The following is a 19,769-nucleotide window of genomic DNA, read 5'->3' as shown; positions in this document are numbered from 1 at the left end:
CTTCATGATTCCTATTGATCTAAGATACATCATATGATGAAGTATATCAGTACCAATATTTTTGAAAAATTGCCTTGAGGTTGGCGGATTTTTCCTATTGCGAATAGCTAATAGTTGCCTAAATTTCACCCTTAATTTTGGCAATATGGAATTATGAAGACTAACTAACTCTAAAATTGTTAGATAATTATAAAGAGGTTAGTGGGAGAATCTCTATAAATCCAAGATGCCAAAAGATGCCAAAATTAAGCTTATGGATGTGGTTGGTTTACTTTTCTATGGTTTGGATGTGTGATGGATGATTGCATTTGCCTTTCCTTATGTATGTATTTCCATTGGATGATTTGTTTTAGATGAATGCATACGAATACGTTTTTCCCACTTAAAAGTAACCCTCTTTATAAAATATTAAGTTGTAAATGGGGATTTAAATCGAAAGGACTAATATCCATGGCCTTCCATAGCCATTTATTGGTTAGCTAGTTTAGAGAACAAGACGATCATATGCCAAAGCAGAAGCCGATCTTGATTCTCTATCTAGAGTAACTAATAGATTCCTATAAGGATAAGGGATATTTGCAAAATACATTAGTCATATGCCAAAGCAGAAGCTAGTATGTTTTGTAAAATGGTTCCGAGGTAATGGGTGTTAACTTAACCAAGCAAAGAGTGTTGATGCCCAAAGGATAGATACACTGCGATGCTTGGAGGCCAAAATCAAATCACATATCATATTAATAATAAGATGGATTAGATGAATCCACTCGTACTTAACAAAGTAGTTGTTAATGAGCATTCGATGCCCATTGGAGAAATCATCTTATTTCTCTTGATTTATGTGTTTGAAGGGCACATAAATGTGACAAACAAAGGGCAGTACCATTACAGATCAAAAACCCAGATCTAATGGTTACATTGCATGATAAATCTAAAATGGTTAGTCTTGCTAATTTTATGCCTCCTTTCCTTTGCATTAGATAGGGCATCCTTCAATCCATTAGCTAGGATTCTTGAGGACAACAAACTTACTGGTCCAAATTATGTGGACTGAAAGAGGAACTTAACTCTAGCGTTCACAACAACGAAAGTTCATTGGGTCTTGACTATTGAGGCACCTTAGTTGCCTGGTTCCGATGCTCCCCAAGATGTCAGGGACAGAGCCACAAAATGGAATGAAGATGACCAAATGGCTAAGTGCTATATCTTTGGATCGATGTCGAACGTGTTGCTACAACATGTCGGAATGGCTTCATCCATGGATATTATGCACAATCTTAGGGAGATGTGTGGACAACAAAATCAGGGTGCCAGACAAATAGCAATTAAGGGCCTGGTTTCCACAATAATGGTGGAAGGAACCCCAGTTAGAGATCACATGTTGAAGATGATGGGCTATCTAAATGAGCTCAAAATTTTAGGAGCCATGTTAGATGCTGAGTCGCAAGTCAACATGGTGTTAGCATCCCTACCACCATCATTCAATGACTTTGTCATGAATTACCATATGAACAAACTGTCAGTGACGCTAACAGAATTGTTGAATCATCTTCAATCTATTGAGGATCTTCAGAAAAAGAATAAAAAAATCCTCTTCCTTAGTTGAAGCTAACTTAGTTTCAACTCCCAAATCGAAAGGCAAAAAAAAAAAAAAAAAAACAAAAGGTAAAGGCCAAGGTTCTAAGAAAAATATTTCCAAAGTCAAGAACAAGAAAACTTTCAAGAAGTCAACCAAGGCCTCTCTATGAGTTCAAGAGAGGCAGAATGTTGACTAAGGGCAAACTCTACCTACAGGTTGGAACGGATGTAACGGTTGCAGTCGAAGCTGTGGGTGTTCTACTACTAGCATTTTTAGGAGGATATTTATTTTTAAATAGTTGTCTTTATGTACCTTCTTCCATTAGAAGGAATTTGATTTCAGTTTCTAAACTATTGATTGATGTTTATTCTGGAAGTTTTAATAAAAGTAGTGTTTTTATCAAAAATGGTAATTCCTTAATCACAGAAGGTATATTAGTTGACGGATTATTTATAGTAAATGCTTTAAAAAATATAAGTAACATTGAGGATATTCCTATTCAAAATATTCCAAACCTCAAAATAGCAACGAATACGACCAATCCCACACATCTATGGCATCTTCGATTAGGCCATATTAACCTAGATAGGATTACAAGATTGATAAAAGACTATCCATTGGATTCTATCCAAGTGGAACCTTTTCCAACTTGTGAATCATGTCTTCAAGGTAAAATGACCAAAATTCCCTTTAAGAGCTTGAGTGGAAGATCCCAAGATTTGTTGGAGATTATACATAGTGATGTATGCAAGCCCATTTCTCATCCGGCAAGAGGAGGGCTGATATACTTTGTGACTTTTATGAATGACCATTCAAAGTACGGATATTTGAACCTTATGCGACATAAGTCTGAGACTTTTGAAAAGTTCAAAGAGTTCAAGAATGAAGTAGAAAATCAATTAAATAATAAAATAAAGACTCTTCGCTCTGATAGAGGTGGAGAGTATCTCTCGGATGAGTTTAGGAATTACTTAAAGGAAAATGGAATCATCTCTCAATGGACCCCACCTGCAACACCAGAATTGAATGGTGTTTCAGAACGTAGAAATAGGACTTTGTTGGACATGGTCCGGTCTATGATGAGTTTCGCAGAAGCACCTATGTTTCTATGGGGATATGCCCTAGAAACGGCGCTCTATGTCTTAAATCATATCCCAACTAAATCAGTACCACCTACTCCATATGAGATATGGACAGGCAGAAAACCCTCATTAAATCATATGAGGATATGAGGGTGTTCCGCACATGTTAAAAAGATAAGTGCTGATAAGTTAGAGGCAAGAACCGAAAGGTGTATTTTTATTGGATATCCTAAGCAAACAAAGGGTTATATATTCTATAACCCAAGCGAGCAAAACTGTTTTGTAAGCAGGAATACGATATTTATGGAAGAAGAGTTCATCCAAGATACTGTCAAGAGGGACAACACTACCTTGGAAGAGCAACCTGAAACTCCAATGGAAAGAGAAGACACTGAGCAAGAGCTCACTATACCTATACAAACACTCCGACGTACTAGAAGGGTGATCACACAACCTGATAGATTAGTCTACTTTGGTGAAAAATATGATATGATTTTAGATAAAAATGATAATGATCCCCTTAACTACAAAGAAACGATGTTAGACATTGATGCGGAAAAATGGATGGAAGCTATGAAATCCAAAATGGACTCAATGTACACTAACGGGGTCTGGACTTTAGTTGATCCGCCAAAGGGCATTAAGCCCATTGAATGTAAATGGATCTTCAAGAGGAAGAAAGGCCCTGACGGTAAGGTAGTGTGGACCCCGATCCGAGGACGGTGGGGGAACGAGTCCCTAACACCCTCTCTGGATCTCCACAACGTGAAGGAGAGCTCTACCAAGGAACTCTCGAAACTGTTGCCACCCTCACAGCATAGCATGAGTGGCGATATAAAAAGAAAGAGATACATCCTGATCCGGAGCCAGGGCTCGAAACCAAGATATATCTAGAAATAACTCAGAGTCGCCATCCATGGATGCGCCATGGAACCAAAACAAATGCTCTGTTTGCAATGGATAACCAGAGATACAAAAGGTCCGTGCCTGATGACGAATGGAGAAGGTCCGAAGAGCGCCCCCAATTCGCCCGAGTGCGAACACTTGGTCTCTTATGTCATTTTTCATTAACTTCGAAGAAGTTTGGGTAAAAATCATGTGAAATGGGAACAAATATCCCCGAGTGAACGTCTACCTAATCATGCATGACTCGGGGATGAAATAATAAACACACATAAAGTAAGATAAAAGATGTGTCACCTAATGACAACTAGGTTATGAGTGACATACCTAACTGGTGTCTAAGTTCTGATGTGCAAACACATGCAAGCTATAACTAAAGGTATAAGATCAGTACAAGAAAGTAAGAAAACACATCAAAAGAAATACAATAATTACACAACAAATCCTAAGACTCTAAATGATTAGCCCGAGTCCTCGGATGGTCTGATGTTCATCCAAAGAAGCCTACGTATCCCCGCCTCCACGAGAATCAAGGCAACGTAGTTCTTCGCGCCTATTCTAAGCTAGGATGCCTAAGACACCTAGACCTCTATCTTAGACTCGATCTAAAAGACCGGACTAGTTATTAAAGCTTCTTGAGCAATTATTTAAATTCCAGTGAATTGTGAATTTTAGGACACTCTATATGTCCTAACTAAATGCAAGTTAGCCCTAAGCTAATGCAGGTGGTTCCTACAACCTATGTGTAACTAGGCTGTGTGTCCTAAGGAAAACAATGGGATCACTAACGAATCCTAGACCTAGTCATCAGTCGGCGATGTGAATCGCCAACTGACCGGACGGAGGCGCTCCTATAACTATAGGACAAACCCCTAACTCTAAAACAAACACAAACAAGAACACAACAAATCCAAGACAAACTCCTAACTCTAAAACTCTCTATCTAGGACAAACTCCTAACTCTAGAGGAAGATCTTGTTAAAAAAGGTTAAAGCATTTATTTACAAAGTTTGGCTGGACTTGGGATATGTATCCCAAGCTACACTATGTACCTCGTGGAAGAGGATCAAGCCAACGTAGTTCGAAACGAACTCTCTAACTACACTCAGAACAATTCAAAACAATTCAAATGTTTCGATATTTTTGGATTAAAGGTTTCTGATGTTTTCACCCTTTTGGTCAAAGACCGGAGGGAAAAAACAAAAACAACACCCTAAGGCCAAATCCTAGGGCTAAAAGGGGAAACTAGGCTATAATAATACCATTATAAGAGCAAATGAGTCAAAGACTCTCTAATAACACCGCAAAGGACAAGTGAGTCAAAGACTCTCCGAAAGAAAAGGAATATGAGTCAAAGACTTTAACAATACCAACTAAAAGGATAAATGAGTCAAGGACTCTCTAAAAGAAATGGAAACACGAGTCAAAGACTCCAATAACACCAAATAAAGGATAAATGAGTCAAAGACTCTCTAAAAGAAATGGAAACACGAGTCAAAGACTCCACTAACACCAACTAAAGAATAGACGAGTCAAAGACTCTCTAAAAGAGAATGAAACACGAGTCAAAGACTCCACTAATACCAACTAAAGGATAGATGAGTCAAAGACTCTCTAAAAGAGAAGGAAACACGAGTCAAAGACTCCACTAACACCAACTAAAGGATAGATGAGTCAAAGACTCTCTAAAAGAAAAGGAAACACGAGTCAAAGACTCCACTAACACCAACTAAAGGATAAATGAGTCAGAGACTCCCTAAAAGAAAAGGAACATGAGTCAAAGACTCCACTATCACCAACTGAAAGATAAATGAGTCAAAGACTCTCTAGAAAAACCAATAAGAGAAAGATTGAGTCAAAAACTCTTTAAGAACACCACCCGAAAGACAAATGAGTCAAAGACTCTCCTATAACACCACCGAAAAGGCAAATGAGTCAAAGACTCTCCTATAACACTACCTAAAAGGCGAATGAGTCAAAGACTCTCTAATAACACAATCTAAAGGATGAATGAGTCAAAGACTCTCTAATCAAGGGCTGAATCCTATGCGAATGGACTATTGAATAAGGAGAAGCTCACAAGTAAAAAGGAAAAAGAATTTGTGCACATTCGGCAGAGGTAAAACACCTAGCCGGGCCGGGCCGGACAGCCGCTAGGTACCCTAATGAAGTAAAAACAATATCAAACACTTCAAACCCAACCACAAACCCCAATACGGGGACTCCAATGAAATCAGATGATGCCAAAGTAATCATCTGATTTCCTACACGTATAATATTTCTACAAACCGCCTTGAAATCAGACGATATTCGTGTCAAGGACATCGAATAGTGCAAATCATCTGATTTCCTTCTTCACTTAAACAATTTATTTAAAATAAAATTAATTAGCCCAGACCAGCCGTTGGGTAGCCTAATGAAATAAAAAAATGATATTAAACACTTCAAAGCCAACCACAAACCCCAATACGGGGACTCCAACGAAATCAGATGATGCCAAAGTAATCATCTGATTTCATACACATACAATATTTCTACAAACCGCCTTGAAATCAAACAGTACTCATGTCGATAACATCGAATAGAGTAACCATCTGATTTCCTTCTTCAATTAAACAATTTATTTAAATAAAAAATAAGTATGATAAGCTTTCAAGATAGTCTCACCTGAACAGTCCATTCATCTTCAGAACCTAACTCAAAACTTAACATAAAGAAGAATCTTAAATTTTCAACAAATTATACAAATGCATGCACTGATATTTCTGATTTTTATAAATTTTGGTGCATAACAGGGGGCATCAACTTGTGCAGATTCAAGTGCAAAAAAATGGTGAGCCACAAAACACAAAGACTGGCTCCAAGTAACCTCATCATTGCCCAGAGAAGGGTTCTTTTAAAAAAAATGGTTAAAAGAAATCCAAAAGGTTGGGTAGGCCTACTAAACAAAAGAGGGGAGCGCTACTTGGATTGAGCGAGTCCCCTAAGGATGGGCTTGGGCTAGCGCCTTCATCGCCCGACCCGACAAAGCGTTCCCAAAATCGAGAGAATCCCAAAAGTCGAAAAGGATCCCAAGGAACGCACAAAGAATGATCTCGAAGAAGGAAAAACCTCTAAACCCTATAGAAAATGATGAGATAGGAAAATTCGTAAAAATCGATGGAAAGGCCAAAAACTTGCGAAAACTTAAGCTCTAATGGAAAATCAAGATGACAAGGGTTTGCTCAAGAAATCCCAAATAAACCCGAATATCGATGCCAAAACCCACAGGGGTAAAGATAAAAAGAAAAAGGAGGGGCTCCGAGTAGCCTCATCATAGCCCCCAAACGCCGGTTGGTTGAAATACACTATTTCTTAAATGAGAAATAAAGAGCCTGGGAGTACCTTTTCTCAATGACCTTCACTCGAAGCAACTCCAAGCAAGTGGGTGCGTCCTTGGAAAATGACATGCAAGCTAATGATAGGATCCAAAATGTGAAGACTGCGTTGCAGTGAAACAACAACTGGATAAAGAGAACTGGAAGTAAAATCAATAGACTATGAGGTATAATGAAGGCAAATCCCACAGGATGTGTAGAAATATTAGCCCATTGGACTCAATTTAGGATGTCTGCAAAGGGGAATTAAACCATATGGGTATCAGACAATGCATATGCTCAGTGTGGCATCTCGGAACTCATTAAAGCATTAGCCTATAGGACTCAAAATTGAAATGGAAAAAGAAATCACATACAAGGGTATAGAAGTAGGATTCGGGGAAAAACTCTAAATTTCCACACCATCAGATTCGCATACTGATGACCATATAATAAATGATAAAGAGTGAAGAACAAACTCCATGATTCATGCCAAGGATCGCCAACCAAAAGAAAATGAAGCGGAATTAAACTCAACAGCCTAAACCCATCTCTGAGACCTTAAAACACAAACAAATCATTCGAATATACTTACTAACACCTATGAGGTCAGAGATAGGAATTTGGGGTTTTAAGCCTAGTAAATGGAACTGAAATTTTGACAAAAACAACAAACTTATATGCTGCAGAACTTATATGTTGCAGAAATTCGAAGAAAGCTTAAAACCCGGAATTCATTTGGACCAAAATTCATTAACTTGGAATTATGAAAGAAAAATCATATGAAAAGGAGTAAAACTAGAGCATCCAAAACATCAAATAGAGCATCAAGATGTCACAGGTAATGAATGTAAACCCCTCAATAAAGATTAAAACAACTAAAATCATATTGAAACTAAAGAGAAACCAGAGATAAGCATTACCTGAGACTTACAAGGGGAGTAGTTATCTTCTTCTTTCTTTCTTTCTTTTTCGAATTGAGCACAGAGATAGCTATCGGCAAGGTTGATGGCGCTATAGAGCGGATTGGATTCCGGGAGAATGGTCAGAAATAGATGGGGACTTTGAGGTCTCTATATGGATTTGGGCTTCCAAAACAGGGAGTTGATGTTGGTGGTGGAAACAGAAGGAAATGGCGCAGGCTTAGATTAAATTGCAGAGGTGGGTTTTGATGTGGTGATGGTGGCGCTTGAGGTGGGTGGTCGGATTCGGTAGGAGGCACCGGAGAAGATGAACCTAGCAGCCGTGGAGGAGCGATCGGACCTTGGCGAAGCCACCAGAATCAATGGAGGTTGGAGATGAACATGGGAAATGAAGTGGGTTTTGGAGCTGGTTTGGGTAAAATCTGCAAAAGATGGTGGTCGGTTTTTTGGAAATGGTGAAAATGAAATGGGTTTCAATAGGGCTTAGGATAACAGGGGTTTGAAGGAGATGATGATGATGATTGAGAAAGAGGGTTTGGATGAGAAAATTTCAGAGGGATGGAGATGGTGATTGGAATGGGTTTGCCGGATTTCATGGTGGTGGCGATCGGAGAAGAGGAGATGGGACCCGAGGAGATGAAGATGGGAACAAAATAAATAAATAAAATGGGTTTGGTAGATGGGGAAGATGATGATGGTGGAAGGAAATGGAGGTTGGAAGGGTGATGGGAGGCGAGAAGATGGTGATGATGAGGTGGCCGGTCGGAGATCCGGCGAAGTTGCCGGAGAAGATGATGGGGATTGAGGTGAAGATGAGGGTCGTGGTGGTGGGCGGAGCTTGAGCCTCCTCTGCAAATCCCCTCTTTCCCCTTCTTTTCTAAAAAATGAAAACCCAAAGATCCCCTTCTCTTGAACTCTCTCTCTCTCGTTCTCTGCAAAAATGAGGCTCCCTCTTGGGAGAAGAAAAATGACGAGCCCCCCCCTCTCCAACCCTAATTTGGTGGAACTTATAAGGGAACCGAAATTTTCGCCCACCCTAAATTGCCCTGGACAGCCCCTACCAATGTATTTATGACTCTCTTTTACACTGCAGAGGGGCGGCTCGGGTGGAGAAAATGGTCTTAAGGTGGATGACATCTTTGACTCTCCTTTATTTCTCTTTGGACAGTGATGAGCACATTTATGTGTGAATTGTAGGTGTAAAAAGCATGCATATTTGATAATTAAAGCGGTGCTACTAATGTATTTTGTGTGTTTCTGGTGTTTCAGGGTTATTTATGGATTTTCACGGAAAATAGAGCTAAGGAGATGAAATTCCTAAGGAAAACAATCAATTTTCAAGAAAATCTAAAATTTCAAGATACTTTGGTGGCCGAGTTCAAGATGCTCTAACTGGGTTGAATTTAACGGTTCAGATTACCTTATTGGAGTTATTTAAGGGAAGCAATCAAGTTACATGGAGGACCATTAAATTGGATGGCTCGGATCAGCTATGGAAATGATTTAGAGGGTGCACTTGATTACCATCACAGCCCATTAAATGAATAGTTTAGATCATCCAATAGAAATGGTTTGGGAGAAGTCCGTCAAAGCTCATAGTCTAGATGGTTTGGATTAGCGAACAAGTGGCCCCTAAAAGTAGTTTTTATCACTAATATTTGGATGGTCTAGATTGTTCTTTGGAATTATTCAAAAGGCACAATCCTATTTACCTTGCAGCCAACAAATTGGACGGTTGGATTGTCCTATGAAAACCAATTTGGGGACTTTTAAATGGGCGGTGTGGATCGTTCTACGAAGATGAATTAGGGGTGCAACCACTCTATATTATCGCCCATCATTTGTACGGTTTAGATCATCATACGACAATGGGTGAGGTGCGTCATTAATTTATCTTGTAGCCCAACATAATGAGCAGTTTGGATCATCTTACGGAAATAATCCAAGGGATCTATTGATGGACCATCCAATGAACAGTTCAGATTGCCTTGTAGAAACGATTAAGGGGCATAACCTCTCTGCATGGAAGGGGGTTTTAAATAAATGGACGGTCACATCATCATATGGAAGTTGCTTATGGGATTTTTGGACATATATATGATGGAGGGGCAGTTTTGCCATTTAGAGAATAACCAAATATCTTAAATAGGAATTGCACTAAGAAAGAGATGGTTCGAATTTGAAGAAATATCCGTATATGTATTGGGGCCTACTTTCTCAACTCACATATTATATTTAAAGAAGGTTCTTTGTGGCAGTAGATGGAAAGGGCAACTAAATTTTCCATTGGATTCTTATATGAGTACATGCATGCACGTACAGTTCTATTGAGATGGGATTTTCGAAAGCACATGCAAAGGGGGCGTAAATATCAGTTTCCTTATATTCATGGTGGGCCCCACGTTATTCTAACGATGTTTGCAAATCCAGCGTGCTCCAAGGCAGAAACTTTTAATATTAGAATGGGGTGCGAGTATAAAATAAACAAGGAGTGTGGATATCATCAACAAGCAGCCCTCAACTTTGGCAATTGCCATATTGTGTTACAACAATAGTGGGACCCATTTACAGTTTGGAAATTACCAAATACATGCAAAACTCTCTACAACCCACGTTTCCTTTTGAAAGAAATAGCAACTTCCTAATTGCTATACATGCATTTGTGGGACCCACTTGAAGATTAAAAATAGCATTCCACGGTTTTGGATTCAAAAATAGCTTGTCTTATATGTTATATAATGCAAATGGGACCCACTTACTAACTTGTTTTACTTGTTTGCACATTTAATATAGGTTGGGCCCACCATGAAGAATGAGAGAAAGTTGCTAAATTCCCACCCATTTCTACGTAAGAGAAGAGGAAAAAGTCAACAAAAATGGCCCAAATTACCAAGACAAGGTACAAAGTTGCTGAAATTATACACACAAGGTGGAAGTTGCTAAAATTTCAAAGATGCCAAGTTATTTTTGTGAACTTCCTTGGGGCTTGTAAATAGAAAGAGATTCCCTCCATATATTGGTGTAAAGAATAAAAAAGAACTCTCCTCTCCATCACCATTCTCTCTACAATTCTCCTCTCTCTCCATTCTCTCTTATTCTCTCTACCACTCTCAAGCACTCTCTCTTGTTCTTTCTTGTTTTCTTTCATCTTTTTATCTCTTCAACCAAAGATCAACCATCCAAGGCTCCACTCCAAGGTGACATCAAGAGATGGAGAATGACAAGTTGGCCGTTGCTTGAAGGAGAAAAAGACTAAGTTTTTCTTTTATTTTGTTCTTTATTTCAAGCTTCAATTTGATGTATTTTTAGTTTATTTGCCCATTAGTGAAGAAGTTATTTTCTTTTTATTTTTCTTTTTAAGTTCTTATATGGCACTTCTTCCCTTCTCTATCCCCTTTATTTTTGTTTCTTTAGCCTTCTCCATGAGTAGCTAAACCCACTATACTTAGGGGTTAGATGAAGCCATGGGGAAGGAGAATGAGAAGTAATTAAAACCAGTGGCTTATCTAACAAATTATGTAGAGTTTTGTTTTTGTACAAATCCCAATCATCCATGCCATTGGCTTTCCCCTTTCGTATGGATGATTGTTGATTGACAAAGACTAAATTCTATATAATTAATATAAATTAGAGGGTTAATTCGATTAAATACTCATAAATAATTACATCTTTTAGATCTTATTATTTATTGACTGTTTAGTTGGATTTTCAACCTAATTCAAAATAGTTGTTTTAATTAATCAATCTAATCCAAACCCATGGTGGATTCTAACCCTAAGTAATATTTTATATTGAATTAAGATTTTTACATTATTCCAAATTACTTTTGCAATTTTCCAATTAACTTAGGCCTTTAGAATTTTAATTTTCTAATTAGATTAGATAAGTAGTTAACAAAGATTATTAGAATTTTGGCACACTTTGCCTAAATTAAGATTTCCAAATCAAGATCGTAGTTGAATTTGATTCTTAGATTGAATAAAATACACGCTTATATATAGTGTTGGCTCCGAGGTCTAAGTCCACGGAAATCCTGAGTCCATTCCAGGCAACATTATATCATAGCTAGTATTCTAATCGGTAAAAGAATAGGATTGACAACTAGATTTCTCTTCCTTGAGTTCGACCCGTATTTACACGATCCGTGCACTTGCGGTTATTTAATTTCTCAATCAAGTTTTTGGCGCCGCTGCCGGGGAAGAGAGTTGCATTAGAATCTTAATTATTCGAAGTGTTAGATTAGTAGTTGTTTTTAGTTTAGTTATATTTTTTTTGGTTTCTTGGCTATCCATCTCTCTTACTTGGTTTTCCTGTGTTTATGAGTGAAGGTTGGGTGCGGAACTCGGCCAATCGACTAGAAAGAGCAAACCGGTTAGAGACGGAGGAAGACATCGAACCAAATCCAAATCAAGTAGCCATGGCGGAAGAGCAAGAGCCGCCAAAGAGTTTACGCGATCGCTTCTATCCGGCCCGAACCGCGCAACCTTCTTGCATTAGATTGCCGGTTGCACAGGGCAATAATTTTGAGCTAAAATCGCAATTTATTTCTTTGCTTCCTCGTTTTCATGGCCTCCCTTCGGAGGATGCTTATTTATTTTTGCGTGAGTTTGAAGATGTATGTGCTTTGATTAAGTTGCAACAACTTACCGATGATGCGGTAAAGTTGCGGTTTATTACGTTTTCACTCAAGGATGGAGCCAAAAAGTGGCTCTATGGCTTACCAACGAACTCCATCACCACTTGGGAGGAGTTCGCCGTCGCTTTCCTAAAAAAGTTTTTTCCATTACATAAAACTAATAAGCTTAGGAACGATATTTTACAATTCAAACAAAAGCCATTAGAGTCATTTTCTAAGTTTATGGAGAGGTTGAAAGACCTACTCCAAGAGTGTCCTCACCATGGAATTGATTTGTGGCACTTATGCCAAATTGTTTATGAGGGCATAGATTACCAAACAAAGCAACTTCTTGAATCCATGTGTCCTAACGGTTTTACATCTTTCACGGATGAGGCCGCGGCATGGAACTTCTTACTTGATTTGGCAGAAAAAACAAGAGAGTGGGAATCCACTCAAGACGGTGAGAGAGCCACTTCAAGTAAGGGATTTCTAATAGAGGGTGCCGTGGCAAAAGAGGCCCATCTTGATAGCCTAATCAAAAGGCTAGAAGCAATAGTTGTCAAAGGACCTTCACAGGTCCATCAAATTGAACATAGTGTTCCTATGTGCAAATTGGTGTCAAGCCACAGACCATGTCATGGAAGAGTGCCCAACTCTTGCTAAATTTGGTAATTCTAATGAAAATGCAAGTGCCATGTTTTTAAATAATCCATATAGTAGCACTTATAATCCGGGATGGAGGAATCATCCTAACTTTTCTTGGAATCAAGGGAATTATCAAGGAGGGCCATCAAATTTCCAAGGTCAAGGCCAATTTGTCCAACCTAGGCCCACCTTCCCTTCTATGCATGTTCGCCCACCCCTAACCACACCTCCACCTTTTCAAAACCCAATTTTAAATAATGTTTCAAATCAGCAACCACCGGGTTTTCAAAAACAAGGGGAGTCGGCACGCATAGCTTCCTTAGAAAAGAGCATAGAACTTCTCACTAGCACTTTCATGACAAGCCAACACAATATGGAGAAGCAAATCTCCCAACTTGCCATGGCTTTGCATGAAAGGGAAAAGGGGAAGATGCCAAGTCAACCCGTTCCTAATCCAAGGAACTTGAATATGAATGTGAATCAACAGGTACCGCTAAATCAGTTGAATGTCATTCAACCAATTCTGCCGCTGCAAGAGCCCTCCAATGAATGTAATGTCGTATATGCTTTAAGGAGTGGTAAAGATTACCACAATGAGGAGGTCAGATCTGAACCTTCTATAGATCCACAAGATACATCCAAAGAGGTAAGAAAAGACTCCCCTCCAACAGGGTCGATTGTGGAACCCAAACAGGTAAGTGAAGAGCAAGCATTTTCTCCACCTGAAAAGGAGTATGTGCCTAAAGCTCCTTTTCCAAGGAGACTTGCTAATAATAAAAAGGTGGATGCCATGGATAAAATATTAAATGTGTTTAAGCAAGTGCAAATTAACATTCCCTTATTAGATGCGATTTCCCAAGTCCCTACTTATGCCAAAGTGTTGAAGGATTTGTGCACACAAAAGCGCACAACTAATGTGCCCAAGAAGGCTTTCTTGGCCGCAAATATAAGTTCCATTTTATCTCAACAGATGGTGGCTAAGTATAAGGACCCGGGATGTCCCACTATTTCTTGCACTATTGGTAACACTAAAATTGAGCATGCTCTTTTAGATTTGGGTGCTAGTGTGAACCTCTTGCCATTTTCTGTATATATGCAATTAGGACTAGGAGACCTCAAACCAACCACCGTCACTCTCCAATTGGCGGATAGATCCATAAAGACACCTAAAGGGATGGTTGAGGATGTTTTAATTAAAGTAGGAGATTTTCTTTTTCCCGTCGATTTTATCGTGTTAGATACGGAACCTGTTGCTAATATCAAGGATCAAATCCCTATCATTCTTGGGAGGCCTTTCCTTGCTACTAGCAATGCTCTCATTAACTGTAGAAATGGCCTAATGAAACTCTCCTTTGGTAATACTTCAGTAGATTTCAATGTGTTTCGCTTAGGTAAGCAACCCAATTTTCATGAAGATATTAATATGTTGCATGCCTTTCCTGAAGATGTTATGACTAATTTTGACATCAATTTTGATGCAGGTTTTCAAGAATGCTTGGATGCACTAGGAGATGATGAAGGATATGATTTCTTTTCCAAAGCTTTTGCTATTCAAGACGTAGAGCCCGTGGGACCATTAGCCACATCGCTTCCAAAGCCTTCCATTGAAGAGGCCCCACAGCTAGACTTGAAGCCACTCCCTTCTTCTTTACGTTATGCTTTTCTTGGTGATAATTGTACTTTGCCTGTAATAATTGCTGCGGATCTAACCTCCACTCAAGAGGAGGAACTCATTAAATTGCTAAAAGATAACAAGGAAGCCATAGGGTGGACAATGGCCGACATCAAAGGAATTAGCCTTTCGATTGTGCAACACCACATCAACCTCATTGAGGGTTCCAAACCTTCAAGGGAACCTCAAAGAAGGGCTAATCCTGTGATGAAGGAAGCCATCCAAAAAGAAATTTTAAAATGGTTAGATAACGGGATCATATATCCCATATCGGATAGCCAATGGGTGAGTCCCGTTCAAGTAGTGCCTAAGAAGTCGGGAGTCACAGTTAGACAATCCGCCACCAATGAACTCATTCCTACTCGTATTCAAACGGGGTGGCGGGTTTGTATTGACTACCGAAAGCTTAATGCCGCTACTTGGAAGGATCACTTTCCTTTGCCTTTTATTGATCAAATGTTAGAAAGGTTAGCGGGTCGTGACTATTATTGCTTTCTTGATGGATATTCCGGTTATAACCAAATTCCCATAGCTCCTGAAGATCAAGAGAAAACGACATTCACATGCCCCTTTGGAACATTTGCTTATAGACGCATGCCTTTTGGGTTATGCAATGCACCGGCAACTTTCCAAAGATGCATGATGAGTATCTTTTCTGACATGGTGGAGACCTTTTTGGAGGTTTTTATGGATGATTTTTCTATTCATGGCTCCACCTATGCTGAATGTTTACATCACTTAAAATTGGTCTTAGAAAGGAGTAGAGAAAAGAACCTTGTCCTCAATTGGGAAAAGTGTCATTTTATGGTAAAAGAGGGCATCGTTCTAGGACATGTGATTTCTAAAGAGGGAATTAAGGTTGATAGAGCCAAGGTGGATCTCATTGTCCATCTTCCACCGCCCAAAAGTGTGAAGGATATTCGATCATTTTTAGGCCATGCGGGCTTTTACCGGCGTTTTATAAAAGATTTTTCTAAAAATGCTAGGCCTCTAACCAACTTGTTAGCAAAAGATCAAAAATTTGAGTTTTCCAAAGAATGCTTCGATTCTTTTGAGTGTTTAAAAAATGAGTTAACTACGACTCCCATCATTCAAGCACCAAATTGGGCCGAACTTTTTGAAATTATGTGTGATGCTTCTGACTTTGCCATAGGAGCCGTTTTGGGCCAAAGATTCAATAAATTACCGCATGTCATCTATTATGCAAGTAGGACTCTCAATGATGCACAACTCAACTACACCACTACGGAAAAAGAATTTCTAGCGGTTGTGTTTGTATTAGAAAAATTTAGGTCCTACTTGATTGGATCGCATGTGATAATTTATACCGACCATTCGGCAATCAAGTATCTCGTTGGAAAGAAGGATGCTAAAGCTCGCCTCATTCGGTGGGTTTTACTTCTTCAGGAGTTTGATTTGGAGATTAGAGATAAAAAGGGTACGGAAAACTTGGTTGCCGATCACTTGTCTAGACTTCCTAATGCAAAGAATGACGAAGGTCCAATTAATGAAAACTTCCCTGATGAGCAATTGTTTGCTATTTCTAGTGAGCCATGGTATGCAGATATTGTGAATTACTTGGTTACAGGTGCTACACCGGATCATTGGTCCAACCAAGACAAATACCGGTTTCACTCACAGGTAAAGTATTTCTTTTGGGATGATCCCTATTTGTTCAAAACTTGTTCGGATCAAATTGTCAGACGATGTGTGTCCGATCATGAGTACCAATCGATTCTATCTTTTTGCCATGATCAAGCCTGTGGTGGCCATTTTAGTGCAAAGAAAACCGCACACAAAGTTTTACAATGTGGTTTCTATTGGCCTAGTCTTTTTCGGGATTCTTTTGATTTTTGTAAAGCTTGTAGGTCATGTCAATCCTTAGGAAGAGTTACTAAGCGAAATATGATGTCCCTCAACCCGATCTTAGTGGTAGAAATCTTCGATGTGTGGGGTATCGATTTTATGGGCCCGTTTCCAAATTCATTTGGGAATTTGTATATTTTACTTGCAGTAGATTATGTTTCAAAGTGGATTGAAGCAATTGCTTGCAAAACCAATGACCACAAGGTAGTGGTCAAGTTTTTAAAAGAAAACATCCTATCGCGCTTCGGTACTCCTCGTGCGATCATTAGTGATAGGGGTAAACACTTTTGTAATAGACCTTTTGAAGCCCTTATGAAGAAATATGGTATTACTCATACGTTGGCTACCCCTTATCATCCTCAAACGAGCGGCCAAGTGGAGGTTTCAAATAGGCAAATTAAGCAAATTTTAGAGAAGACAGTGCATCCAAACCGCAAAGATTGGTCCATTAGATTAGTGGATGCCTTGTGGGCTCATAGGACGGCATTCAAGACTGATCTTGGTCAGTCTCCTTACCGCCTTGTGTATGGCAAAGCTTGTCACCTCCCGGTTGAATTGGAACATAAAGCTTTTTGGGCTATTAAGAAACTAAACTTTGATTTGTCTTCTGCAGGTGTTCAAAGGCGATTACAACTTTCTGAATTGGAGGAGTTGCGCAATGAAGCGTACGAGAATGCAAAGATCTATAAAGAGAAGACAAAAGCTTTTCATGACAAACATATTTTGAAAAAATCATTTCAAGAGGGCGAAAAAGTGCTTCTCTACAATTCAAGATTGCATATCTTTCCAGGTAAGTTAAGATCCCGTTGGGATGGACCATATGTGGTTAACAAAGTTTTCTCCCATGGTGCGGTTGAGGTTCTAAATCCAAGCAATGGTGAGATTTTTAAAGTTAATGGTCAACGTTTAAAGCCGTTCATTGAGTTGTCACAGCCGAATATGGAAGAAGTCATGGATCTCCATGAACCTTCCTATTCCAATTCTACTTAAGAAAATACGGTACGTACCCTCCTTTCTATTTTTAGTCATCATATTTTTGTTTCTATTTTTTTATGCCTTGAGGACAATGCATAAATCAAGTATGGGGGAGTAGCTTTTGGAAACTTTCTTTTCTAATCTTTTCTATAGTTAAAGTTAGAAATTTTCTTTTCCTTTTGTTTTTGGTAATTTTTCAAATTAGAAAGAACTTGGTATTCTTAAAAAGAAAGTTGTTTTCCTATTTTAAGAAAGAAAGTTTGTGGATATTTTAATTTTGGAATTTAAAAAATTAGAAAGAATACTTTCCTTTCTTAGTTTTGCTTTCTTTTGGAATCTTTCTTTTAAAAGGATTTGAATAAGAAATAGAAATAGAAACTTGCTTTTTATATGGTATGGATAAAAAGGAAAGAAAGGTTGAAACAAAAGAAAGAAAGAATGATTTTTAGAAAGTTTGCTTCTTGATTATAGTTTTGATTTGTAGCCTTTTTGACTTGAGCTATTAAGTCTGAAGGGTTTTTATGCCTAGTTCCTTAAAGCCAACTGGCTTGAGAGCAACTGACTGAAAACTACATACATGGGTCAATTAGAAAGCTTAATAAATCAAAGCATTGCACGTAATCAAAGGTAAAGTTTGGACTCATATGCATCAATGTCTATGACATATGCAAATCAAAGATTAGTCGGACACTGCTTAGTAGCCTGGGTGTCTGGTGCATGCCCTGCATGTCATTCACGCCAAAAGCAGTAGAGGATTACAAAAAAAAAATGAGTTCTATTCTTAGAAACTATGGGAAAAGTTGAAAGTATGGTGGACCATATAAATTTGTAAGTTTTCTACGAAGTTTCCGAATCAAATTTCTTTTATGGTACGATTACATCAGAGACAAGTTTAAGGGAGCAAAGTAGGACAAATTCAAAAGAGGATTCCTTGATTAAAATATTTTTCTAATTTTTCCGACTTGGGATAGGATGTAAAGTTTAAGTATATATGTATTCTTGTTCTTCTATTTTGAGTAATTTATCAAACAAATAAAAAGGATTAGAAATTTTTGGCTTTATTCTATAGTGAGATTTAAAAAGAAAAGTTTATTTTTAGAATTTTGTGTGTATATTCACTGCAAACACTCACGAGACACAACTCGTCCACTAGGGTAACCTGGGGGTTTAAAGGCTTGTTGCACGCGCTAAGTGCAATCGTGATTCCTACGAAAGTGAGTTAGGATTTTATTTTTATCTAGTTTTTGTGTTTGTTTTAGTTTTTCTTTTTGTTTGCTTGAGGACAAGCAAAACTTAAGTATGGGGGAATCTGATGAGCACATTTATGTGTGAATTGTAGGTGTAAAAAGCATGCATATTTGATAATTAAAGCGGTGCTACTAATGTATTTTGTGTGTTTCTGGTGTTTCAGGGTTATTTATGGATTTTCACGGAAAATAGAGCTAAGGAGATGAAATTCCTAAGGAAAACAATCAATTTTCAAGAAAATCTAAAATTTCAAGATACTTTGGTGGCCGAGTTCAAGATGCTCTAACTGGGTTGAATTTAACGGTTCAGATTACCTTATTGGAGTTATTTAAGGGAAGCAATCAAGTTACATGGTGGACCATTAAATTGGATGGCTCGGATCAGCTATGGAAATGATTTAGAGGGTGCACTTGATTACCATCACGGCCCATTAAATGAATAGTTTAGATCATCCAATAGAAATGGTTTGGGAGAAGTCCGTCAAAGCTCATAGTCTAGATGGTTTGGATTAGCGAACAAGTGGCCCCTAAAAGTAGTTTTTATCACTAATATTTGGATGGTCTAGATTGTTCTTTGGAATTATTCAAAAGGCACAATCCTATTTACCTTGCAGCCAACAAATTGGACGGTTGGATTGTCCTATGAAAACCAATTTGGGGACTTTTAAATGGGCGGTGTGGATCGTTCTACGAAGATGAATTAGGGGTGCAACCACTCTATATTATCGCCCATCATTTGTACGGTTTAGATCATCATACGACAATGGGTGAGGTGCGTCATTAATTTATCTTGTAGCCCAACATAATGAGCAGTTTGGATCATCTTACGGAAATAATCCAAGGGATCTATTGATGGACCATCCAATGAACAGTTCAGATTGCCTTGTAGAAACGATTAAGGGGCAT

General features: G+C 38.5%; 2 protein-coding genes across 2 annotated transcripts; both read left to right on the top strand.

The window, feature by feature from the left end:
* Positions 1-1,213: 1,213 nt before the first annotated feature.
* On the top strand, positions 1,214-1,603 carry LOC143855392 (uncharacterized). Its single transcript, XM_077365510.1, has one exon. It carries the CDS (start codon positions 1,214-1,216, stop codon positions 1,601-1,603), a length of 390 nt encoding a protein of 129 aa, XP_077221625.1.
* A 1,358-nt stretch (positions 1,604-2,961) lies between these two features.
* On the top strand, positions 2,962-19,070 carry LOC143855391 (uncharacterized). Its single transcript, XM_077365509.1, has 7 exons — positions 2,962-3,354; positions 13,591-14,207; positions 14,385-14,826; positions 15,274-15,533; positions 16,104-16,157; positions 16,533-17,306; positions 19,028-19,070. Exons 1-7 carry the CDS (start codon positions 2,962-2,964, stop codon positions 19,068-19,070), a joined length of 2,583 nt encoding a protein of 860 aa, XP_077221624.1.
* The last annotated feature ends 699 nt before the right edge of the window (positions 19,071-19,769 follow it).

Source organism: Tasmannia lanceolata, unplaced genomic scaffold (assembly GCF_043159265.1).
Source record: "Tasmannia lanceolata isolate RefF3 unplaced genomic scaffold, GAP_Taslan_0.1 ptg000021l, whole genome shotgun sequence".
NCBI lineage: Eukaryota > Viridiplantae > Streptophyta > Magnoliopsida > Canellales > Winteraceae > Tasmannia > Tasmannia lanceolata.
The sequence above is the reverse complement of the archived record's forward strand: the minus strand, read 5'-3'. Positions and strand labels throughout refer to the sequence as shown.